The following is a 26,797-nucleotide window of genomic DNA, read 5'->3' on the forward strand; positions in this document are numbered from 1 at the left end:
AACACACAGGATAGAAAAGCTGTTTCGTATCACTTACTCTCCTGTCACTACTACTAGGGTCCAGTTCTTTTCAATTTATTACATGTGAATTAACACTGTTGTTCATAATTCCTTCACCAAATCTAGAAAAAAGAAACTTAGGTGATCAAGCAGGTAAGCAGCCCAGCCTTGCAAAGGACTATTTTAAAAAGAGGAGGGGAGGTATCCCCTCAAGTCTTAGTGCAATTTTAAGCTTTGATACTTGTAGAAGTATAAATGCCACAAACTTACGAAACATCATTTGAAAGTTTAATCGAATTTCTTCTAAACTCATTTAGTTTTGTAAATTTTAAACGTTAAGCGTTTATTGTTTTATTTTTTATTTTTTAAAATTTATGTATTTATTTATTTATGGCTGTGTTGGGTCTTCGTTTCTGTGCGAGGGCTTTCTCTAGTTGTGGCAAGCGGGGGCCACTCTTCATCGCGGTGCGCGGGCCTCTCATTATCGCGGCCTCTCTTGTTGCGGAGCACAGGCTCCAGACGCGCAGGCTCAGTAATTGTGGCTCACGGGCCTTCCCAAGCCAGGGCTCGAACCTGTGTCCCCAACAAGAGAGCCTGCGACAGTGAGAGGCCCGCGCACCGCGATGAAGAGTGGCCCCCGCTTGCCACAACTAGAGAAAGCCCTCACACAGAAACGACCCAACACGCCATTAAATAAATTAATTCATTTAAAAAAATAAAAAATAAAAAAATAAAAGCTTAATGTTTAAAATGTACAAAAGTAAATGAGTTTAGAAGAAATTCGATTAAAGTTTCAAGTGATGTTTTGCCAGTCTAGCATTTATACTTCTGCGACACTGTTCTGGAGTATCCAAGCACACTATATTAAAGCTTAAAATTGTTCTAAGACTTTTGGGACACCTTCTATTTCATCACCGGCTTGTTAATTACTGGACCACCATGTTGGCTGGAATTATGAAAATATCCTTTAACACAAGTACATAACAAAGAGGAAAATCATCACAAAATCAGAAGCACCATTATAGTTAACAAGAAATGCAGCACGGACCCAATAGAAGGAAATAACCTACTTTCTCTGTTTATGATCGCAAACATGCTAATATGCTAATAAGTACTGCCTGCAAAGAATTTGGATGACATGTGTTATTCAGCAGCTTTTTGGTTTAAATTGATTGCCAATAATGACTAGCAGCTTCAATGATATAGTAGGGAGGAAGAACCCTGCAAAACCTAACGATGCTACAACACAGTCTGTTCCGAAGTTTGGCTTTATGAGTTGTTAGGAGTCCCATGTTTTTTTTTTGTTTTTTTTTTTGTGTTTTTTTTCTTTTTTGTTTTTTTTTGTTTTTTTTTCTTTTTTGTTTTTTTTTTTGTTTTTTTGGTTTTTTTTCTTTTTTTGTTTTTTTACTTTTTTTTTTTTTTGGAGTCCCATTTTTTGATGGTAATACTGCACTGATTCTAAAGGAATATGCAGCAGTATGGGACAGTGAGGTAAGAAAAACATAGAAGTTATATAGCTAGTGTCTTTAAAGTCTAAAAATTTAAACTATTAATTAAAACACCTCACATAGCTCACAGCTATCAGATATCTGTGCATGGATTGGGAGCAGATATCTGTGCGTGGATTGGGAGCTTTTAGCTTTGGAGTGGTTTTTGTAACTCTGTTTACAATAAAAAGGACAGAAGAGCGTGTTACATTGACGAGGTCCCGTTCTTTCCTATGAGCATAATCTTCGCTTGTCCATGAGTCTCTTGAATTCAATGTCTTTCTTTAAGGTGAAAATACTAACTTTGCTGGTTTCTGAGCAGGAGAGGTGATATTTCTCCAGTCTTTGTTTCGAGGGGTTTATGATGTTACAACCCCTCACTTCTCCCTTAAGAGAGGATGGCATTGGAGCGCCGAATACCAATGAAATGATCAGCGCTGAAAGACCTTCTCATAGCAGCTCTACACACGTCTTTGTATTTGTCGTCACACAATCTGGAAATGGCCTAGGAAAGTCAATCAGGTAGAACATAGGTATAATTAGGGGGGGAAAAAAATGTTCGGACCTTAAAAAAACAAAAAAAGCATCATTGATAAGCCACACATCTCCATTCGTTTAGATAGTTCATAGTTACTGCTACTTTGGATAGCTGATATCTACACTAACTGACAGTTCCCTAAGGTAATAACCTTTAAGGGCTATGATTAGATTGCTGGGGCAAGGGGTAACTTGCCCTAATAACTTAGAGTTACTTAAAAATTGGCTTCCTAATGATAGGCTCCTAATAGCAATATCATCTGTTACCTACACACGTGATCCTTAAACGTAATGGACATACACTTGGGCAAAATCAGTGTTTACTCAGCTATTCAACTTCTCTTCAGTTTTCATTAGTTATTACATACTCTAAGAAAATTTTAATCAGGTAGGTATGTGCTGAAGGTAGGAGAGGTCTAATGACAAGCGCTGAAAGGTGCTATTTCACTTGCACATAAATTATGGTAGAAAAACATCTTATTCTAAAGTACCACCAAGGTACCACAGAAAGTATCAATTTTAAATGTGTTCATTTCAGTTGTGAATTTTGCTGTATACCCACCAAAAATCATAAGCCATAAGTATTACGTTGTTCCATGTACGTTACCATTTATATTAAAAACTCATGTACTTTCTACATCCAGTATCTGAATCCACATTATACCTTCCAAGTATAGGTCTCTCAGGTTAGCCACGGATGCTTTGTCTAATAAACTCATGGGACTGAACTGTGATACACACACACACACACACACACACACACATACACACACACACACACACACACGAACTGCAAGCTGAGTAAAAAACAGTTAAGAGGGAATTCCCTGGTGGCGCAGTGGTTAAGAATCCGCCTGCCAATGCAGGGGACACGGATTTGGGCCCTGGTCCGGGAAGATCCCACATGCCGAGGAGCAACTAAGCCCGTGCGCCACAACTACTGACCCTGCGCTCTAGAGCCCGTGCTCTGCAACAAGGGCAGCCACTGCAATGAGAAGCCTGCGCACCGCAATGAAGAGCAGCCCCCGCCCGCCGCAGCTAGAGAAAGCCCGCGTGCAGCAGCGAAGACCCAATGCAGCCATAAATAAATAAATACATTTATTTATTTATTAAAAATATCAAGACAGTAGAAATAGTCCAAAACATCAATTATTAAAAAAAAAACAGACAGTTAAGAGTGGTAAGTAGATTCTGTAGGTACATCTGATTAGGGATACAATTTTAAGAAATTATTCATGTATGGTTATATGTAAGTGTAGAGGTTCAAATGGAAAACCATTAAGAACAGATTAAATATGATTGAAAGTATTCTGAATTATGGTTACAGAAGAGACAATTTTTTTTTTTATAATGTGGGATCCCTGTATAAACCATAAAAGACACAGGAAATATGATGCCAACGGGTCAATAAGCTCTTCAAACTGTTAACAGCTTTCCATTTTCCTAATCACTGCTTAATATAATTTAGCTACAGGTGTGGCTTCGGTGGCTGACAGAAAACCCCAGTTAGTGATTTCACAGCCTTACCTCTAAGTTCTGTGCTCTTTCTTTGCTAAGAGGAGTGAATAGAACATTCAGGTTGTTGTCATCTGCTAAGGAGCGAAGGTCAAAGTAGTATTTGGCATACACACTGAAAGGAACATTAATATTAAACTGAAGTAGCTCCACGAAGTGCCTTTCCATCTCATTCCTGGGGGAGGAGGAGAAGACAAAACCAACACAGGACAATTTTAGTCAACTGGGCTATCTTCAAAAATACCCTTCTGAGCTACTAGGATGGCTCTAAATACTGTTTTGAAACCAATAATGGCTACCCAGCTGGATTAATACCCTAATGTGCAAACAAGGTACAGCTATTTGTGGTCCTTTCTGCGTCCCAGCACTTTGAGTCTGGGACAAGGGGGAAGAGGTCATGGCCCTCTTATGCACTCATGCTGCTGACTCAGGGGCTCATTCTTCAGAGTTCCATTAGTGCAGCTGTACGATTCATGCTCCACACTCACTCACGAGGCCCCGCTCTAGTGATCAGTTGAAAGGAATGATGTATGCTGTTTATTAGCTCTGAAGAACTTGCAGACATTTTCACCGGGCTGATGACAGGAAGGGGCTTACTGAAGTAGAGACGAGCCAACAAAAGGAGTGGGCACATCACCACGGCAACAAATGGATCCATCGAGAGCCACTGCTATTATCTCTGAGGGGGGAAAACTCTTGAGGCAACAAGGATTCATCTCAAGTAAATAAATAAATAAGCTACATTCGATGGGAAAGGGAATCCCCCCACCCCCACCCCCACCCCGTGCATGGGGCTGTGTCAAAGGGCATAATGCAAGTTTCTGTTCACCTTAAAACCTTACTAGGGTGAGTTGTCGTCACCATGACAGGACAGGATGCACTTTTTAAGCTTAGGAAGGCAGTAAGATTATGTCTCAGCTAGACTAAACCCACTTTACGATACGACCTCTGATAGAGCAGTTGTTGCCCCCGGTGTTAGGAGAGCAGCCCAGAATGTTCAGACCTACCGCCCCTTGCCAGGACAGACTGCACACGCCCACAGAGGGCGAATTCAATGAAGTGGGAAAGTAGAGTGCTGGGAGCAGGCTTCTGCTATATGACCATATCCAGCCATTTGCTTGCCAAATGTTTAAGTAAATAAATATAAAGTTAGAGTAAATCTTACCACTTTTCACAGCAATCACTTTAGAGAGTTGATTAGATAAAAATGATAAATACCCAAACAAACATGCAAGTGGCTTATTTTACAATACATTTGGTTTCTTGGTTTTCAAGTGTTAATATTTTATCCATTGGATAAATCAACAAATGCTCCATGTTCTCCTGTATGGAGAGCAGAGTATGAGCAGAAATGAGGTTTCTCATTTGTTGAACTTTAAACCTAACTGAACCTACTTCCAAAATTAATTTCCTGTTCATACGGCCAGAAGTCTATAGAAATGTAAATCAGATAATGTTTTGATAATCAGCTAATCAGGACTTAATTTACTACAGGAATAAATGCACTTCACTATCCCTTTTATATTTTCTCCACTAATACATTTTAATTGTGTGGAAATACAGTACTTCATAGGATTAACATGTCTATTAATAGAGCTTTAATCACTGAAGAAAAGCATTATGCCTACAGAATATGCATCTTCTGTGTTTTTTGCTGTTTGTAAATGGCTAGGTGGCTGAAGAGCCTACCACTTACAGGCGCAGCAAACTGTCTGAACAGCAGCTGCTCAGTTTAACTTACTCTTTTGAAGGGAAATATATATTTAACAAGACACAGAGATGTTAGAAAGTTTTAAGGAAAAGCTGATAGACAGCAATTTTTCAATTCAGACTCAAAATGAGACCATTACAAATAGTAGTCAACAGCAGAGGGATGAAACAAATGTGTATTAAACACTTTGTTGTAATGCTTTCCAACTCCCAAAGATCATAAACAAAAGCAGCCTATTATAAACATAACTCCTGGTGATTCTCCGTTCTACACAGAAAAGCGTTGTTTAGAATTAGTTTCTTCATAGCTGGACAGTGCCGCCAATGCTCCTGGGCTCAATGTCTATGAACACCCACACGTTTCCCTGCATGTTCTCGGATGTTGTACCTGGAACCAGAGCCCCAGTCAGCTCAGCTGCAGATTCTGAGAAAATTTCAGCTGCCATCATGGCAGGGATGGTGTTCACGATTACAAATTTTCCTTCCTTCAAGGGACCAGTTCAAAGACTGATGATAGTGTTGGTCAACGTCACTTTAGTTTCTGCAACTTCCAAAAGTACTTCTATTCATTTCAAATTCATTATCTGCTGTTCCACTGTTTGCTAAGATTGCTACCAGCAATATCACCACGACCACCTGGTTTACATGATCACCAAAGTGGGCATTTTCACCAAAAGCCACTTTGACAGCTACTGACAGTCACTGGTCCCTTCTCTTAGTCACAGCTTTCCTCGCTTCAGCTGTAAATATGCACTTTGGTAATTGTGAATTATCTAGGGTAAGGGGCAAAGGTAACAAAAACAAACTCTTGCCCCTGCCTGCCATCTTGATCGGCCGCTGCTGTCCAATATAATCAAGAGGTGTCCTTTCACATTTTCCTGAATGCCACCCACAAAGACAGGTTCACTGTCAAGCGGGCACTTCGAGAGTCTGCTGGAATTACCTCTCTGGCTCATCCTGCTTCCCACCCTTGGGGCCCTTCACCAGAGCCAGATTGGAAGCCTGGCGTTTCATGCCAATGTGAGCGTGCCATCTGTGAGGAGAACCTGCCTAGTTAACTCAAGGCCCCACAAAGTGCCGCTGTGTTTGCTGAGTGCCCTGGGTGAGGCCCCAGGGATGCTTCCCGGACGACCTGAGAGGTAGGTGTTTCCTAGCTCAGCAGACTTTAGGGGAGGAGACAGGAACACAGGGATCTGAAACCTTTATATGTGGCTACCTGTACATCATAGTTTCTGTAACAACAGAACCTCAGATAAAAAGGAGAAAAAGACCAGCAAAAGCAAATACACAATGTGTGACTCAGGTTGAAATTATAACCTGTCAGTAGTCTAGAGGCCCTAAGACCTTAACAGTGGCCACTTGCTTCAAAGACCAGGCATGTGCCCCTTAAAAATGGACTGGACCTGGTAGACAGCTTTAAGAAAGCTGTCAAGTTACTTACTGTACCATGTTGCTCTGGTAGTGAGCTTGTAAAATGTTTGGCAAAAACCACCAGAAAAATAATTTCAATTTCTCAAGCAGAATATTACAACAATAACACATCAAGACCTACCAATGAATGAGGGGAAATACAAATTGTTATACTACAGCTAGATAGAAAGAAGGCTGTAATTTTATGTCTATTTCAGCTCTCTGCACAAGGTAACCTTTCTTAAAATGTAACATTTCTTAAAAATGTAAACTTTATGAGAGCAAATGAGGTATTGGAAAATGGTTAGAAAGTTCACGGTAACCTTACAAACTCACATGTCCTCAACTGTAACGTCCTTGAGGATCTGGCAGTCGTCCACATTCCATACAGCCCGATCGTCCCAAAACTCGGAGGCAAGAAGAATGGCTCCCAAAACAATTCTTTTCCAGTTAGTGGGGCAAATGTCGATCTCAGCATAAGTTAAAAGCCTTTCTAAGTAAACCTGCAAAAGTAGAGCACTGATCTTTGATTTTCGTTCAGTTTAAGTGCTGTGATAAGAATTGTTAGGAATGACAGATTTCATCTCTTTTTGACACCCCTTTTATTCCTAGGTTCTACAAAGACTTTGCTCAGCCAAGCCAAGGCCAGAGGCCAGGTCACAGTTGTAAGTCAGATATTTCTGTGAGTCTGATATTTCTACTCTGCCCTGCCCGTGTGAATTTCCAACCCAATTTTGGTCACAGGAATGAAAGGACATCTCAGCAAAGGGCATTCTAAAGACACGCATTGTATTATTACCTTCCCACTTGTCAAGGGCAGCACATACAGCCCAGTGTCGACTTCAACTGTTCAGTAAATGCTTGAGTGCCTATCACGTGCAATGTTAACTACAAGACTGGTGGTGGTTGCATGGCGATTTTACATAACGCTTGAGTGTGTAAAATTCTGGTAAGACTGAGCACATCTTTACCTTCTCTTCAGAGTCAGTCACCAGTCCTTTTGTGGCATGAACTTGAAGATAAAAACTGGTGGTCAAGAGAGCCTCCCAGTGGCTGCTGCGTGGCACAGCAGGACAGGCAGTACAAAGGGGCTTTACAACTGTCAAGTATTCCCATATTTTAGTGCCTTTTGAAGGAACACACATGCATACAAAGGGTAGTCCTTTTCATAGCCCCAATTTTTCACATCTCCATTATCATTTCATTATTCATTTCTGTCTTACATAATCTGCAGCTTAGTCAATTCTTTTGGTTTTAAGGTGGGAAGACCTGCCTGTGTCTGTATCCCTGGGGCTCCTCTAAACCTGCCGGTTTGTGAGATGATTTCACGGTTTCTTTTACATGTATCAAATGTCTACCCTACAAAGAACTGGATGGAGTTAACAGCTGAGCAAAGATTAGAGAGGTAAGCTGTGATTTGTTGTTACCTCTGTAGAAGAGTGTATATGCCATTTGACAAAAAGAAAAATGTCCAGTTTGAAAGAGTCTGTTTACTCTCTGAAGGGTTATCAGATTGACAGCTCAGATTCGCCCATGCCCTCCAAACTCTACTGTGTTTTCAAACACGGGTATTGAGATTATATGTTCTTAGTGAAATTCGGCTCCCATTCCCCAAAGAACTCAGCACTCTCTAGTACCCTAAGAACGACTCTCCCCGCAAGGTTCAACTCTCTACTTTATGGGACTCATCAGAGGCACTGAAACGACACTGGCAATCTCTCAACTTCCTCTCACCTTTGTACTGGCAAACTTGGTACACGTGCTGATATTCATTTATCCCACTTGCCCTCCTGTCTCGGAGGAAGCGAGATTTCTTTCTTTTCACTGAAGCTAACTCTCCTATGAATGAAGTTGATCCCACCTCACTTCTGCAGAGCACTGTGCCCACAGTTAGTCTCCTTTTGAACAACTTCTCCCTGTCAGAGGCTTCCTCCAGTGTGAATGCTTCCATGTCCCCAGCCTGTCCCCCACTGCCCCTAGACGGCGTCCTCAGGCCTGAGGCCAGCTCCTCATCTCCCATCCTCTCCTTAACCCACTTCAGTCAGCCTCCTGCTGCTACCACTCTACAGAGACTACTCTTGCCGTGGTCACCGGTGCCTTCACACAAACAACCCAGAGCTCTTCGTCCCAGAGCTCCACTCCCCAGGCCTTCCCTCATAAATGAAAGAGCACTGCCACACGCCCAGTCGCTGAGACCAAAAACCTGCACTTGAGTGTATCCTGCTCCAATCTGTTAGGACTTCTTGTTATCTCTACCTTCACTGGTACCCTGACCGCTTTTCTGTCTGTCACTTCTGACTTGTATCGCTGCCACTGCCTAACTTCTCTGCCTCCCAACAGACTACAGTCTGTTCTCCCCAAAGCAGCCAGGAGAGCCTCTTAAATTAAGAGTACTTTATGCGCCTGCTCCAGATCTGCCAGAGGCTTCCCATCAAACAAATACCTTCTTCCCGTGGCCTGCAAGTTACGAGGCCCTGTGCGGTACGGCCTTGTCCTTCCGTGACCTCATCACCTATGCTCTTTCCCTCATTCCCCGCTCGGATCACAATGGCCACCTTGCTTTTCCTTGAACACACAGAACAAGTTCCTGTCTCAGAGCCTTGCACTTGTCCCCTCTGCCCGTAATGCCAGCGTACCTGATCTTCCTCAGTTCAGCCAGGTCCTGGGTTCAAACATTACCTCTTTAAAGAGGCTCTTCCTGAGCTTTCTAGTAAGCCCCTCTAATCACTTTATCCCTTTACCTTGCTTTCTCTTCATGGTTTTTACCACTACTTGAAATAGTCATCTTTTAAAAAACACTCATTAAAAAAAAAACACTTATACTTTGCTATACACCTGAAACTAACACAACACTGTAAATCAACTGTACTCCGATTAAAAAAAAAAAAAAAAAAAAAAATTTACGTCTTCCACACTTGCTCCATAAAGGCGAGAACTTTATTTATCCAACTTGTTCTCTCCTCCACCCCCCACATGTAGAAAAGTGACACAGAGTAGGTATTCAGTGACATGGTATTTATGACATGAGCAACTTCTTGGTAGCATTTAGCGTTTGGACCATACTCTCCTTCTTGAACCTCTCCTGGTGTCTCTTAGGGTTCTCTGCTGGGTTTCCTACCACTGTAGCCACTCCTCTGGGGATCTGTCCCTTAAGTGCTGACAGTCCCTAGTAGGATCTATCTTCTACCCACTTTTTATTTTACATACTTTCTCTGCATTTGAACAGCTACACTTAATTCCCTCCCTCTAGCTCAGATTCATGCTCCAATCCCATATATTCAAATGATTACTAGACACTGCCATTCTGCTGTCTCGCAGGTACATCAAGCTTAACTTGGCTACAAAGAAATGCCCCTCTTCCAACCCAAATACTCTCCTTCCTGCATTTCCTAGCTCTCCATATGCAAGCACCATTCCTGCCTCTCTCAAGCATGTGCTAAGCACTCCAAGTGGCCTGTAGCGCCAAGAAAAGGCCTGTGTCTGATCCAGTACCCACTGAGGGGTCTCTTTTCAAAAGGACAAGCCTCCTGTCCTAAATTCTGCCTTGATAGGAGCAGGCAGTGAGTGGCCTAAGTATTCCTTCCCTGCAGACCACGCAGCTGACTTTCCCCCCTACAGGTTTGCTATAGGGAGGAGTAAAACAATCCCAACTACCTCTCACTTGAATATGATTTATTATTCAAATGATAAAATCTTACCATAGGAATTAGGAATGGATGACAAAAAGGTCCTTACACAGCTGTAGCTTAGCAGGCTAACTAGAGTAAAGCCTTCTGAAGTCCTACTGGCACCCTAGTCCTGGGCAACTTCACATGCAGGCAATAAGAGGACAGCAGGGATGGTTAACACCATTATCCATTATCCAAGGAACAGAGAACTGAGGGCAGTAGTTCTCAGTCAGGACACACATCAGAACTGCCTAGGCAGTGCAGTCTGGGACTCAGCTTCAAACTGCCCGGAACCTGTTTCTGCCTGTGGACCAGAGCGCTCAGTGATTGCCCCGCCCCACCACCACCACACGCGTCGTCTGTGTGTGCGTGTGTGCACTGTGCGTGCGTGTGTCCCCTCAGGTGTGGAAGGAGAAACCAGAAATCTCTCCTGCTGCCTTTAATAGCAATTGTTTTGTGATGAGAAAAGCAATGGCAACGTTTTAAATCATAATGATGATTAAAGCTCAAATGTGTATACTTTACTTTCTTTTGATAGGTTTCTCTTAATAAAGTTCTAATGATCGTTTCAGGAACCTACTTTCATTTGGGAAAAACAGGACCATACCATGTGTACAAGACAGAAATTTCTACAGATGCTTTATGAAAGAAAAAATATCTTACCAAAGTTACTACTGCACCTTCAGCAGTTAGCTGTGCGGCACTAGAAAGAGTATGAACAAATCCGTAAATGAATTTGTGTTCAGGATCATGCTCGAAGTATTCCTCTGGAATCTTTTCTCGCTGAAGGGAGAAAAAATGCAATTTAAGTATCCACGGAAGAAAAATACTTAAAAGTACCCTTAAGATAGCAGTCTTCACACTTGGGCCCACGTGCCCCTTAAAATAATTCTGATTGGGTGACATGTCTTGTAGTCTTTTAAATCTAAACAATGGGATCCTAAAATACCACAGTGATCCAGTACTCACCACCATTCATTAAAGAAAAATACAGGCACAACCGCAGAAAATTTATGTATTTCCACGTTCCTCCCCACAGAATTCTAACCAAATGTAAACTATTGGGTTGGCCAAAAAGTTCATTTGGTTTTAAGTAAAAATAAAAGACACAGTTTTCATTTTCACCAAGCATTTTATTGAACAATATATTCACTAACCAAACAAACTTTTTGGCCAACCCAATACTTTTAGGCTCAAAAGTCTTGCTGATCACCATATGTCATACTTTTCTGTAGTCAACTTTGAAAACACATTTCCAGTGTCCTGTAACCATAAGGCTCTAAGAATGTGCTGTCCTGTACAGCAGTCGCCAGCCACGTGTGGCCACAGAGCACCCGGAGAAGTGAATTTTAAAACTTTGTCATTTTAATTCGTTTAAAATGTAAACAGTTTTCTAATTTTCTTCTTAGAGGCCTTATCATATTAGGTTTATTTACAAATATTTATATTGTTTGATGCTATGGAACATCATCCTTTAAAAAGATACATTTTCTGTTACTTGGGTATGTTTACTTACCTGCTCACTATTCACACAAAGTGCAACTCGGTTCATATCCATCAACCCCTTATACAACACGCCTTCGGGAAAATGACTAGACACAACATGGCGTGGGGAAGAAGACTTAAAGGAAGATGAATTTGACTTCGAGCTGGAGGAAGTAATTTTCTTCTAGTAATTAATTTCAAAGCAAATCAGCATGAAATAAACACAACTGTATAAGAGAAAAATACCACTTCAATAAAACTGACACTTACTGTGAGTGGATGTAATCTCTCATCAAAAATATCCAAGGATCTATCTGCAACTCTATAAAATAAGAATGTGCATTTAAAAAATTAATTCAGGACTTACTATCTTAGTAAAATATCGGCTAGGAGTAGAGAGAGGGGTAGAGGAAGCTTAACCTTCAACGAAGCAAACAGTTTTATAAATTCTTCTCCTGGATTCCACCCTTAGAAAGGTTTCCTGACCTATTTTTACTCAGCACATCAAGTTCTGTGAAACCTTTTCTACAACAACCAGCCAGAGTTGCCTCTATAAGCACTGACCCTCCCTAACAGGCAATGCTAGTAAACCAATATATTTTCACCCCTCTAACCTCACACTGGAATATGCAAGAACATTTTATGAAGCAGTGGTGGTGGGCAATAAATTCTTCTCACTTCAATCAATGTGAATATGAGATTCATGGTTTTTTCCCGTTTTTTTCTCTTTAGTTCTTTATATCCTTATTGTGTATTTCTTCTTGTCTCTTTTAAATAGTTTGAGTTAAAAATGTAATTGTCTTTTTATTTTAAAAGAAACCAGGCTTTTTAATTTAAAATTTCACCACACTAATACACTGCGCTCATTTGAACAGCGGTTCTCTAAATGTGGTCTGCAGGCCTCTGGGATTCTCCCCTATCCCCTCCTTCAGGAGGCCCAAGAGGTCAAAACTGCTTTTATAAGAATACTAAGACACTACCTGCCCTTCACATTGTGTGACATTTGCTATGGATGTATAAAAGCAAAAGTGGGTAAAACTGCTGGTTTCTGAGCATGAATCAAGGCAGTGGTACCAAACTGAATTAGAAGTCATTCAATTATTCACTGCCACTTGCAGTTAAAAAATCTGCTTGAAGAACATCCTTGATAAAAGAGTAAAAATTAATAGTGTTCTTAAACCTTGGTCCTTCTTTTTAATATTCTGAATAAGTGGAAAGTATGCATTAAGCACTTTTACATACTGAAATATGGCTGTGTTAAGGAAAAGCACTTGTGACTTGGCGGTAAGTCATTTTTTTCATAGAACACCATCTTTATTTGAAACACTTTTTTCATCGAACACCATCGTTATTTGAATGTACAACTGACACAGTCATTCTTTCAAAAATGAACAAAGTGAGCCTGTCACTTCAAGGAAAATAACTCTAAAGTTATTTGTTGCCAATGATAAAATTCAAGCCATCAAGCTAAAAATATCAGGAGTTTTGGAAAACTTCTACCTTCGATTGTGAACTTGACAACTTCTCAACACTTAAAAGACTTTTCTGGTAAGACTGGTGGTGATACTAACAAAAGTGAGTTTTTGACACTGTCTAAAGAAATGTGAACCAATACTTTCCAAATGACCAATGTATAATATTATAAAGTCAGGTACAGGTAAAAAGATCTACTCAGTATGCATGACAGATCAATGGGTATTAATTTAACATAGTATTTATTACAAGTTCATTGATATGATTTAGAATTCCATTTTAACTAATTTAAGAAACTAGCACATGCAGACTTTTGGTACAGTATCAAAGAATATACCAAATTATCTGAAGGCTTTAAAAATACATCTTTTTCCAACTATATATCTGCAAGCGGCTGGATCTTCTTCATATTGTTTCTTCAAAACAAATGACTGAAGACAGAATAGATATGAGAATCAGCTGTCTTCTATTGAGGAGATACTTTTCTCTCAATATTTTTTGTTGTGGAAAATAGTTATTTTTCATTAAAAAAAATGATTTATGTTGAACACTGGGGTTCCCAATCAGGGGTGATTTCGTCCCCCAGGGGACTTCTGGCCATGGCTGGAGACAGTTTTGGTTGTCGTAATGTGGAGGGAAGAAGGTGCTACTGGCATCTAGTGAGTAGAGGCCAAGGGTGCTGCTATATATCCTATAACACACAGGACGACACCCCACAACAAAGCATTATCTAGCTCAAAATTTCAGTAGTGCTAAGGCACACCCTGTTTTAATATACAATGAATTTAATTTTTTAAATTCTCAATTTCAATTTCTAATACAGTAAATTATCAATATAACCCATATAAACAAATACTCTTTGGGATGCTCAGTAACCTAAGAATTAAGGGTCCTAAGAGAAAAATAAATGATTCACTTCTATATTGTAATAAAAGCACTCTAATAATAAAAGCTTATGCCAGTAACATCTATAGTTATTACCTAACACTAAACTTGATACCTTGTAAATTAATTAGCTGGAATAACAAGATAGGTTTCAAAAGAGCTCACCTGTTCTTGATGTGGTAATATATTGCTAAAGTCATACTGTGGAGGAAAAAAAATACATTGTCATCACTGATTTTTATCATATCAGGCCTGAAGACATTTTTAAAAAGGGGTTAGCAAGGAGGGAAGACCTTCCAGAGGCCCAGTGGCCCCGAAATCCTCGAATTCAGAACAGTACCACATGGGTGCTTTCCCCCTTGTTTTAGGTTCTTCAGCTTTTAGCAAAATTAGGAGACCCAAAATGCTAGATATGCTGTTAGTAGGCATGTTTTGGTTGATTATTATAATATATAAATTATTACATATGTCCCCTGTCATTTGTCCTTCTACCCACAAAACCTTCTGTCCTGTACAAGTTATATCTATATATACACATGCTTAAATTTAAGCCATATAGTAGTTTGTGTGTGGGGGTGTGTGTGTGTGTGTGTGGTTTTTTTGTTAGCCCCTGCATTTCAGTTGATTTAGTTCGCTATCCACCTACCCATCCGTTTTCCATTATTTCCCTAAAAGTAAATAATAAAAGTGCTCTATACCAAAATGATTTCAAATCACTTTTACATAATTATTAGAAAATTTAATAGCAAAATTTTATAGCCACAAAACTGATGATAGGTCTAGCTATCCTGAAATAAGCAGTGCTAATAAGACAGCATAATACTACACAGTATCCTATTAATGACAGGTATTTCCAAATTATTTTAAATAAAGTATTAACGAACAGATAGATACAAGTCCTTAGGTAGTCTTTTTTAAGTTACTATATTCCTAAGTTATTCACAGATGTTGTATATTAGGCAACAAAGGGGTTCTCTGGTTAAGTTATATGCTCCCCTTTGTTCTCAGTGTCTAAAATGAAACTCAAAATAATTGAGGGAAGGCAAATCTGAATTTTAGAATAGGTCTATAGAATCTTAGCACTTGTATAAAGGCCTGTAACACCGTTAGCATCAAAGATGGATACTTCTATAGTGCTTCAAAGTTTCATCTTCAAATTGATTTTAAAATCACAGCATTAGAAGTTTTATGATGGAAAGGACCACTGAACCGTAGATGACATTTAATTAAACAACCCATTTTACAGATAAGGGAACCAAGGCTTAAAACTGACTTACCTAAGGTCCCACTAATTATCAGAAGCAGTTCTCTTTCTCCTGCCCTCTAACCAAATAGTGGCTCCCAAGCTCAGCTGCACACTGGGATCATCTGAGAAGCTTTAAAAACTGCCTGGCTTCTGCTTCAAGATGTTCTGATTTAACCGGCACTGGGTATGACTTGGGCATCAGGACTGTTTTTAAAGAGCCCCAGATGACTGCAGCGTGCAGCAAAGTTTAGGGATGAATGAGTTAGGGTTAAGATCGGAGAATCACTCGGGATGCTTTTGTCCATATAATCATGCTTCACATCATTCCCCATCTTGTCAACAGGTGTGTGTGCGTGGGTGAGAGAGAGACAGACAGACAGACAGACACACAGACACTGTGTCTTGGAGGCGGGGGCAGGCGGGTGGACTTTGTGCATCCAGAAACATATATCTTGAAAAGTTGCATAAGTGATTCTAATAAGGCTCACCTACCCCACTGAGAACAACTACCCCACTGAAAAGTAACCCCATGATAAACATTTTCAAAATCATTCCTAAAAGCCAATTGGCCCTATTAATTTTCTCAGTAAACCTTTATTTCACCAATAATGAATGTGATGAATGATCATTTCTAAAACTTCATGAGAGCAAATTAAAATTTACTGTACTTCCAAAAATTAGACTAGGTCGGGAAAAAAAAGGATGAAACCTTCTTGTCTGAGCAAGGTTAATCTTTTTTTTTTTTTTTTAATTTTATTTAATTTTACTTAATTTGGGCTGCATGGGGTCTTTGTTACTGCGCGCGGGCTTTCTCTAGTTGCCAAGAGCGGGGGCTGCTCTTTGTCGTGGTGCGCGGCCTTCTCACTGTGGTGGCTTCTCTTGTTGCACGGCACGGGCTCTAGGTGCGTGGGCTTCAGTAGTTGTGGCACACGGGCTCAGTAGTTGTGGCTCGCGGGCTCTATGGCACAGGCTCAGTAGTTGTGGCGCACGGGTTTAATTGCTCTGCGGCATGTGGGATCTTCCCAGACCAGGGCTCGAACCTGTGTCCCCTGCGTTGGCAGGCAGATTCTTAAACCACTACACCACCAGGGAAGTCCCTGAGCAAGGTTTACTTTCAAAGTACTTTTGAATTATATACTGGACATCAGACTCTTTTGAATTCAAAAGAAGCTGCGACTCTAGCCAAAGTAGAGTGGTTTTTGTACCCACAGATTCAGTGTCTTGGCTGAATAAAAACATTCAGTGATTATGTGATAAGTGCCCAAACTCAGGACTTTAGAGATGGGGCTCAATTTTTGCTGAAACATGACTTGACTGCAACTATTATTGTAAGCACAAGAGGAAAGTTACATTATTATGACTGTGAACTTGCTGTCTTTAATTAAAGTAGAAGTTACTGATAATTTAAATAGCTAAAAAAAAAGCTGGCACATTAAAAACCAATTAAAAATACAATTAGCTTATAAAATTAAGACAACAAATAAAATTAAGGATAAGGACATTAATATTTTCAAATAGCATTTCCCAAACTGTGTTCTGGAAAATCAACATTCATATCCTAAGGAGATGTTAATGTTTCGTGGACAACCGCGAGGGAGGAGGCAAGAAGCTCTGCATCCCGTTTGGTTTTTTTCTCTTAAATAAGCTTGAAAGGTTCATCATTAGGGTGTTTTGAAAGTGCATCTCCAATTGTGGACTATGAGGTGCTCCCAGAAATTAAAGAATGGTTTCCATCATCATGACACTGTTCGTGTCTCCTTAAGTATAAGCCTGACCACAGCCATGTTTCCGAAACCTCACCTCTTTTATTGTTCTCTGCTGTGATTGATACAGTGTGTTGGAGATATATATATATAAACAAAACTTAAATGTGTCTATTAAGTTAAAACCTCAGTTGAACAAATTTCATCTACAAAGAAATTAAGCTTGAGTGTGTATTTCTTAAGACTGGTTTGATATATTCTCCCCCTCTTTGGGGGACAGGAAGGAGAAGTAAAATTTCATACAGAAAGAGTGCAGGAAAAAAAAAAAGCACAGTGGGATAAATCTGACAAACTCCAATTAAATTTAAATGCAGATTCGCTTTGGTGCCAGCAGGGGACAAGCTGTTCCTTCTTCTAAGAGCAGCTTCCAAAGTAGTGCACGTTGTTTGAGGACTACAACTCATACAGTAATAATTGTCTCTAGAAACAGCCAATCAAAAGCACCTCTCTTTCTCACTGTGTTCAACAATGGCTTAGCAACAGAAACGCGTCAAATAAAGATTTATACTTTTTCTGGGATTTCTTATTTGCTAACTGGCTTTCCCTTCTATCATGCGCTCTAAGATTAAAATGGAAACTGAAAATTCATATTTAGGTCCTTGAAATCAATCTATAGTTGACACCAGTTTTTTAACCTGATCACTGAAAAGGACAATTCAAATGAATGAACTTATGTATGTCTAGGATGCTTTTAGCGATAAGGGGGTCTGTCACTCAGCCCTTGGCAACCTACTTGTACTCACCATTTTACTGTGGTTCTAAGATTAGGCTGGCTGACCGTGCTGTCATCTAGAAATATTGTTGAGCATGAGCTATACTTTTTAGTAAGCTGCCCTGGAGATACCTGAAGGGGAAGGGAAATAGAAGAAAATGTCACAGTAAGTTAAACCTATCAAGTGTGTGTTTTTCCTCGGTTAAAATGTCAAACGATAAAGCATTAAGATTTTTCTTACACTCCATGAACTGCCTGAGTGTGATATCATGTGCAGCTCTATGGGAAACCTCTATACTCTGACTTCCACAGACGAGCTTTGAGAAATGGGTTATAAAATGCTGCCTTGATATAGTACCTATAATCAAACCTGGCAAGCACCTATTATAAATTACCTTTATAATAATGTAAAAAGTTTAGAATAAGATTTCAGGGTTTTTTCCTTAAGCAATGAAATGCAGCTGAGATTTCCTATTTCTATTCAGTTACTACAATAAAACGTAATGCTTTATGTAATACCGATGTAGGAGCATTTCACTGCAGTAAATGAACACCAATAATAAATGTATTAGTTCAGGAGACAGTGTGACGAAACAAACGTTTTCCAATCAGAGGCTGGGCATGCCAGGGCTGCTCTATCACTAAAAAGCTGGGGGCCATAAGTCTCTCTGGGCCTCAATTTCCTTATCTGGAGGACAAAAAGGTACTGCTTAAAGATTCTCTCGCATCCAAAAAAAACGGATAAAACAACTCTGAGAATTTAACTTCTCACTTCATGTTTAAGTAAGACTGCCAGTACATTACTCAAGTGAGAACCTCAGAGAATACTTGCCATTCATTTCAAAATTGTACTAATTCTGTTCTACGTGTTATTTGACACTCCTGCCTCACCCATGCTGCTCTCTGCCTGCAATGCCTTTTTCTTCCTCCTGTCCCAGCAAGCTTGACCCCATCTTCCTCTAGGATCCCTTTGCCAGCAGGCACACCACAAAACTTCTCACTTTCTGCACACTCACACATCTAATTTACCAACTGTTCCATGGTCTCAGCTGCTTGCATAGTACCACCCTCTTAAGTAAACAAGATTCTCCAGGTTAGGAAGATTCTTCTCCTACCTCCAGCTACTGAGCACAGAATCTGGGACAAATTAGGATTCGACAAGTGTTTGAGAAATTATTTAAGATCAGTTACAACTGGAGGTAAATCTTACTAAAGATACAAATTCGTGAGAATTTATCTACAGTGGTGTTGGATAGGTGACAAAGAACTTTTTGAGACCCTCTAGAGAATGAACTATCTTTAAAACACTTTAGAAGTATCCATTTATTTGTGAAGAGCCCATGAACACGGCAATAGTCAAATACTAAAATGGCCTAAACTATGTTAGGACAACTCTGTTCCTTAAAGTAAGGCCAATAACCAAATCCCAATCACTGAAAGCCACTGGAAGGAAGAGTAGCATTCTTTAATACCACAGAATACGAACAATTTTAAAGCTGGGTTTTGGTTTTGGTTTTTGTTTGTTTACTAATTCAGATGAGCCTTCCTTCCTCCTATTAATATAAAATAGTTTTCACCATGCTGTCACACTCTCCCATCAATGTCCTCCACAAATACATGAAAGGTGAGGCAGGGAGAAAATCTAGTTGATGCTTTTTAAAATACAGAGCATTTAAATAAAAATTGCCAGTATCCAATAATCAGAAATATCCAAATGGCATATATAAAACACCATTTTGCTTGTTTCAGATGCTTTATGCAAAGCCACTTATTCCTTATTAACAAAAAGTTCTAGATGTAACATATTTGAAACAGTATCACTATTTGGAAGACTAATTTCTCCTTCAAGCTAGAAATGTTTTAAACTAAAACTCTGATATGGTCCTTAAGCTATTTGGTTAATGTGTAATTTTAGAATCTCAAAAAACAGATACAGCATGAAAAATGAAAATTCACTCATTCAAATACTTTGATTCTAAACGAAGCAGGTTATCTTTTAAGGTCACTACTATTAGGGTATAATATGACATACACTACACGTAATAAAAGTCAATTCTGACCAAAAATCTATATATATGAGGGGAATAAAAATAGTAAGGAAATGTACCAAAATATAGACTAGTTGGTAGAGCTTTGGGTGCTATTTATCCTGTTTTCCTCTATTAAAAACTTTTTTTTCTATTATGAATGTATATTGATTTGTCTTTGGAAATATTACTGCTAAAACATTTAAAATTTTTAATTAGATGTGCTCTATAATCCTATGGGGGCTCATTTAAGTTGTATCAGCAACTTACAGTCTACTGGCTCGATCCTACAAAAGAAACACTTCCACAGGCCTACTCCTGAAACTATTCAAACTTTCCAGCATCTAGTGTTCACTAAAGGATGGCAGAATTGAAGCCTCTGAGCAAAGCCTAGATATGTTAGCTGCCAGCAGATTACTTTCCTCTCATCTTGCTTGAAAATTTAAGATAACTGTCCCTTATGATTAAAGCTTTACCATTGCTGGCTCACAACCTCAATAAACTGCACTGACACACATAAGGGTATAAAATGCAAATACAAAAAAAAAAAAAAACAAGTAGCAAAAAACACTACTGACAGTTTAATGTTCATAGGTATTATTTCAATTGGTCACTGAAGAAGAGTATTTATCTTCATTCAGCACTAAGGACAAAATACATGGACTTTTACAATCTTTATAAGGGGAAAGGTTGCTTAGTAGACTGCAGGTTTAATGGTGAAGACTAGAAAATAATCATACCTAGGAGGCTAGTAAGTAACAACCCTCAAAGCTTATCATTAAAGGTCAAGTACCTGTTGAAATACTGCCCCCACCCAATGACTCTTCCCATTGTGCCTACTGCCTCTGATTTTAACCCATTAAAAGAATAAAGCTGGAGAGAGCGAGAGTACGAAGTGCGGCAACCCGAGTCATGGCAGGACAGGCATTTAGAAAGTTTCTTCCCCTCTTTGACCGAGTATTAGTTGAAAGAAGTGCACCCGAAGTTGTAACCAAAGGAGGCATTATGCTTCCAGAAAAATCGCAAGGAAAAGTATTGCAAGCAATGGTAGTAGCTGTTGGATCAGGCTCTAAAGGAAAGGGTGGAGAGATTCAACCAGTTAGTGTGAAAGTTGGAGATAAAGTTCTTCTCCCAGAATATGGAGGCACCAAAGTAGTTCTAGATGACAAGGATTATTTCTTATTTAGAGATGGTGACATTCTTGGAAAATATGTCGACTAAAATAAGTCACTATTGAAATGGCATCACGTGAAGCTGCCCGTTCCCCCAATGGCATCACGTGAAGCTGCCACTGAAGTTCTGAAATCTTTCATCCTGTAAATAATTTCCGTGTTTCTTTTATAATAAAGTAATGATATCCAAACTAATGATATTCATTGTCTCTGAAATTTCGTTTTCTCTGTATTGATTTAAACATTCCCAAATAAAAGTATATAAATGAAAAAAAAAAAAAAAGAGAGAGAGAATAAAGCTGAAGTTCACTTTTTTCTTCCCCCTTTTCACAAGTTTTGGATACGTTTATTAAGAATCAATGACTTTCACTGAAAAGTCTGTAATACTCCATCTATGTTGCACATTAATGGACAATATGGTAGGGTGAGTGGTTTGAATAGAATTCATACTCAAGGCCTTAGTAGAAAAGTATAATATTCTAATTATAGGTATAATCAAAAATATTGTCTGAATTAATATCGTTAATTATATTGCATTAAACTTCAAACTCAGAACCTATATTCAAAGAATAAATCTAAGTTTGAGTAGACTGACCACAAATCTATTTCCTCTCCCCCTTCTTTCAGATATCATCTCATTAGAATTAAAGGCATTTTTTAAAAAAGCTATACATAAGACAGGATAAACAGCAGATGATTTTTAATGTTTGAAAGGTGAAAAGACTAGATAAAGGAGTGGTAACTGACATGGCAGAACAGAGGAAGCACAACCTTGGTACCTACAGAGGCTGACTAGGACAGGAACAAGAAAACCAGTTTGTCTTACAGAACCCAAGGCAGGCTCAGAGTTCAGAGGCGTGGTCCCCAAATCCTTGCAGTGAGGCCCATCAGTTAACGAGTTGTCCAAGTGATGCTTCCAATTAGATCTTAACAGACAGCCAAGGACCATCACACGTTTGAGGGAAGCCCCCAACAAGTAAGAGATCAAAACAGGAAGAAGGAATGGGACTTCCCTGGTGGCGCAGTGGTTAAGAATCCGCCTGCCAATGCAGGGGACACGGGTTCGAGCCCTGGCCCAGAAAGATCCCACATACCACAGAGCAACTGAGCCCATGCGCCACAACTACTGAGCCTGCGCTCTAGAGCCCATGAGCCGCAACTACTGAAGCCCGCACGCCCTAGAGCCTGTGCTCCGCAACAAGAGAAGCCACTGCAATGAGAAGCCCACGCACCCAGCAAAGAGTAGGCCCAGCTCACCGCAACCAGAGAAAGCCCACGTGCAGAAACCAAGACCCAATGCAGCCAAAAAATAAATAAATAAAATAAAATATAAGGACGCTTTAAAAAAAAACAAAACAAAACGGGAAGAAGGAATTGATGGGAGTGATAAAAACTCAGGAGCAAATGAAAACTTGAAATTGCATCAGTGAAAAAAAGAATGACAGGATATAAGAGAACTCTATAAATTGAAAATAAGGTAGACAAAACAATATATTCAATAGAAGGATTAGAGCACAGTCAAGGAAATCTCCAGGAAGCAGGACAAAAAGACAAAATGCAAAGCAGGAGGGGAAAAAAGTTAGCGATCTGGTAAGTCTAAGACTTCCAACATCTGAATAATAGGAACCTGGAAGAAAAAAACAGAATATCAAAGAAACACACAAAAAAGGTCTATACCAAACCAAATTATGAAATTTCAAAATCCCAGGGAGAGGGAAGGTACTAAAAGGTTCCCGAGAAGGAAGGGATGGGGGAAAATGACTAAAATCGGTAATGTACAATGTACCATACAATGTCAACAGGTTTAAGAGCAACAGTGTAAATGAGAAGATGAGAGGGAAATGTCTTTAGAACGGCAAAAATTAGTTTCAACTGAGAATTCTATACTTTATCAAATAGAAGGAGTTTCAGAGAGGCTAGATCTCTCTAAACTTTCTGCCCATGTGCCCTTTTCCCAGGAAAATGTGCTCCAGTAAAACAAGGAAGTATAACAAGACAAGAGGGAAACAGAATCTAGGACATAGGGGATCCAACATAAGAGAGCAGAGTTATGTGAGATCCCAGATGACTTCACACAGATATCCCAGGAAAAGAGGCATAGAGCAGGCCTAGGGGAACACTAGTCTATATGGGAGTAGGAAGACAAAAGATTGGGGCAAAGTGTCTCCAAGAAAAAAATGGAACAGATGTGGCTTAGTAGACGGAAAATAGTTTTCATAGGCATGTGACAAATGTTAAAACATTTGGGGAAAAAAATAGCTGTTAGAAAACAGGCAAGTGAATATAGTCAGGAAATTAATTCCACAGAAAAAATGAAGAATGTGAAAGCAGGGAGACCGGGCAGGGAGCTACTTACTGCATTTGGCTGTGTGAGATCACGTTGGCTAGGAAAAGGGGGATTGGGTTATCCTAGAGAAGTGCAGAAGTGCTCCAATTTCATTAATATTTAAGAAAAAGAATGAAGGGTGTACAAGGAGGAGGCACAGTCAGAGAACTATATGGCTCAGCAATGCACAATATTTGCAGAGTCGTAGTAATGTAAACATTGATTCTGATTTAATAAAAACTGATACATGTTGAGGGAACACAGGGAGGGAAATAACGTCATGGTGGAGCGAAGAAGCTCAGCTTTCACCTGCTATGACAAGAAGTCAATGGACAGTGCTAAAAATTAACTTACCTGTTATACTTTTATTACTTTGGTTAAAAAATAAGATCAAAAAAATAAGGCAAAAGAATTTAAGGCAGATCTTTATACTACAACCGTATTAGTGAAATTTAACGTAAATGTCAGAACCCTTAAAAAATGGGCACTACTAAGTCAAAGACTTTCCTGAATCCATTTGATAATTAGGAAAATAGAGATTTAGAAAATCTACAAAAAAGAGGTCCATGCTAACAGTATTGGATCCATCATATTTTTAGGAATCATGGCAGACATATTTTTAATTCAAACTATTAATTTCTTAACTTTTCAACTGTTTACTTACATGGTTGAAATGGTTGCTCCTCCTCTTTTCCCGCACTAAGAATAAAAAAAATTAACTGATGAATTCTGATACAAATGCCATAGAAAAATAAAAGTAGTCACTAATTATCTGATGGATTACCAATAACACAATGAGATAGAATTCCATTCTATTTTTTAAAATAATTTCCAACAAAATATATAATTTAAATCACCCAGCAAGATGAGTCCTATAAATAAAATCTAAAAACTTAGTTTCACTTTTTTGACCTAATAGATATTCTGTATTAGGCACAAATGAAAGACTCCCCATTTACAAAAGAAAAGGACAAAGCAAATCAGGCCAGGTGAGAAACTTAGCTAATAAAAAAATGTACCTGCTGCATAGCTGAACTACTAGCCAGGAGTATTTTCTAAGTCTTCATTTACACACAGCTTACTTTAATTACCACAATCTACAGATGACAACTCTACGAACCAGTTTCTGGCCAGGCACTCGTCTCCGAACGCACCAGGATCTCTGGAAGCATCCTGAACCACTTAATGGTAACCTACTCAAATACCTTACTGAAAAAATACACAACTGGAAAGTAACCTATGTTAAACGTAAATTTTAAAATGAGTGTGCTGACCTAAATGAACATATCTACAGCACACAAAACGGTTTTGCTCCAACAAAGGCCAGAAGAATAAAAGCCTGAAGAGGGTCTTAGGCCACACTCTTGCGCACATTGCCTCCTTTAACTCCAGACAGGCATCACAGGCACGGATTCCTTAAGGCTGAAGAGAGAGACAGGCATGGGACAGCTTTTCTTTTACTGTCTCCAGAGCCCCTCTACATGTGAGCAGCTCATGGCTCTGGAAGAAACTGAGAAATAGAGCAATCCTAACCAGAAAGGAGTGGCTCAAGTACACACACTAGAAAAATGCAAGTTAGAAACCCCAGGAGCTTCCAGGTTGGTGAGCATGTAGTACCCTTGCAGAGGGCATCAAAGCTCTGTGCCCTGTCCCCATGCCTGGCCCTATGCATCTCTTCCATCTGGCTGTTCCTGAGTTATATCCTTTTATAAAAACCAGTGATCTAACGGAAAAAAACAAAAAGCAAAACAACAACAACAAAAAACCAAACCTCCGTTTTTTATTGTGCTGCATCACTTTAAATATTATGGAATGTTCACTTCTTGTATTCCTGCTCTCGTAATCAACTGAAAAACTTGGTCACGTATGGCTTTTTAGCAAATAAACTAGGATTTAACATAACATTCAGGAAGACAAGCAGGCAAGCAGGAGTGCAAAAAATTCTACGGTTCTGATTCTCATCTTAAAACAAGGAGGACACAGGAAATTTATATGAGTTTCACATGCTGAGGATAATCTTCTGGAAAACCCCATATGGCATGTTGCTCTTATTACCCTGGCACAGCACTACATTAGGATGAGAAAGTTTTGAATAGCTTAAAAGTTCTGAGTAGCATAAATCTGGATGTGAGATAGGCTCGTCTGGTTGAACACTGTGTAAAACAGGGCCAAAATCACAAGGCTCAATTCCCACATATAACAACTGATTTTTCTGATTTGATCAAATGAAAACCTAACTGTGACCTAAACCCTATCATTTGTCTTTAACATATGTGCTCTTCGGAGCAAGGGGAAAAGGACAAAGTAGCATGGAGAAATAGACCACATCTAAATCATGTGGCCAGTTGACTATGTTGATAAAGAGGTGGCAAAATGTATAAACAGATAGTCTAAGTGTTCTCCTCCCTAAAACACTGACAACTAAAGGAAACTGTATCATCAACATATTAAAATAAGACAAGTGAATACATAAAAAAGTGAAACATTTAAACCACTGTAAGAGTTTTTCTAAATACCTCCTATAATACACAAAACAAAAACAGTTTTCACTCTTTTTCTCAGGGAAAAAAAAGCATTGCCTTACCATCTGTTTGAGATTTGCTCGGAAAAATGGTGCTTGCCCTTGGGTGGTCAGAAGGGTTTGGTTCCAAAGCTAAGTCTGTATAGGAAGAAGAGAAAAAGGTGTGGTGATTTAGTTGAGTAGAAAAATACATGATTTTAAAGACAGCTACACATTGATTGAAACCACTTATTAATAGTCTTGAGAAGAGCTTTTAGTAATGACAAAAAGGCAATTTTAGTAAAGGCACAATATAAAAATTCTATTGGGAAACAGCAAAATTGTAGAAACTCTCCATACATGTGGAGTAAAACCATGGCTATGTCTTAGACTTCTTTAACTTGCACCTAAATAATCTATGCCATTTTTAGATGAATCATATATGTGACTCCCCTCCTATTTATCAATTAAAAATTCAGTCACCCTCTTTTAAAGCTGATATTACTAGCACATTCCAGGAACAGTCTCAAGAAGCAAGTTATGCTGTGGCCAACTACTGTCAGATACCAGCTCAATATATCAAATATGCCAAAACGAAGTGAGTTGCTTTTGGCAAATGTTCTTCAGACAATCAAATGGCTAATTCTAACTCCATTCAACAAATGAACTCATTTCATTGGCTGTGGTTTATCTGGGGGCTATTCATCATGGCAGATTTAAGAGGACTACATAAAAGTTCAATGTTCTAATCTAGAGGAACACTTCCATGAGAGTGATTTTTAACTTTGCCCTCTATTTCCAAAGCTAAACTCACTTCTTCATTCCACGCTGCATGATTAATTTGGGGCTTCAATAAGAGTACTTTCTGGAGCAGATCATAG

The 26,797-nt window shown here is 39.2% G+C and overlaps 1 protein-coding gene across 1 annotated transcript; it reads right to left on the reverse strand.

Annotated features, from left to right (window-relative positions):
• Positions 1-1,554: 1,554 nt before the first annotated feature.
• LOC309653857 (cyclin-Y-like protein 1) lies at positions 1,555-26,154 on the reverse strand. Its single transcript, XM_082478644.1, has 9 exons — positions 26,001-26,154; positions 24,081-24,115; positions 17,923-18,023; positions 14,336-14,371; positions 12,083-12,134; positions 10,991-11,110; positions 6,996-7,162; positions 3,552-3,714; positions 1,555-1,992 (listed from the first exon to the last, which is right to left on the reverse strand). The coding sequence occupies exons 1-9, from the start codon at positions 26,128-26,130 to the stop codon at positions 1,876-1,878; spliced, it is 921 nt and encodes a 306-aa protein (XP_082334770.1). The 5' UTR covers positions 26,131-26,154; the 3' UTR covers positions 1,555-1,875.
• Between the last annotated feature and the right edge of the window lie 643 nt (positions 26,155-26,797).

This window comes from Balaenoptera physalus (genome assembly GCF_965194825.1).
Source record: "Balaenoptera physalus genome assembly, contig: HAP1_SCAFFOLD_1333, whole genome shotgun sequence".
In the NCBI taxonomy this organism is placed as follows: Eukaryota; Metazoa; Chordata; class Mammalia; order Artiodactyla; family Balaenopteridae; genus Balaenoptera; species Balaenoptera physalus.

Bases quoted from the DNA above. Each gene is read 5' to 3' on its own strand.
- LOC309653857 (XM_082478644.1), bottom strand. From the start codon at position 26,130: ATGTATTTTTCTACTCAACTAAATCACCACACCTTTTTCTCTTCTTCC. The intron at 14,372-17,922 runs GTGAGTACAAGT...TTTCCTCCACAG, and splicing joins CTTAGAACCACAGTAAAATG to TATGACTTTAGCAATATATT. The intron at 3,715-6,995 runs GTGAGTTTGTAA...CTCCTCCCCCAG, and splicing joins GACGTTACAGTTGAGGACAT to GAATGAGATGGAAAGGCACT.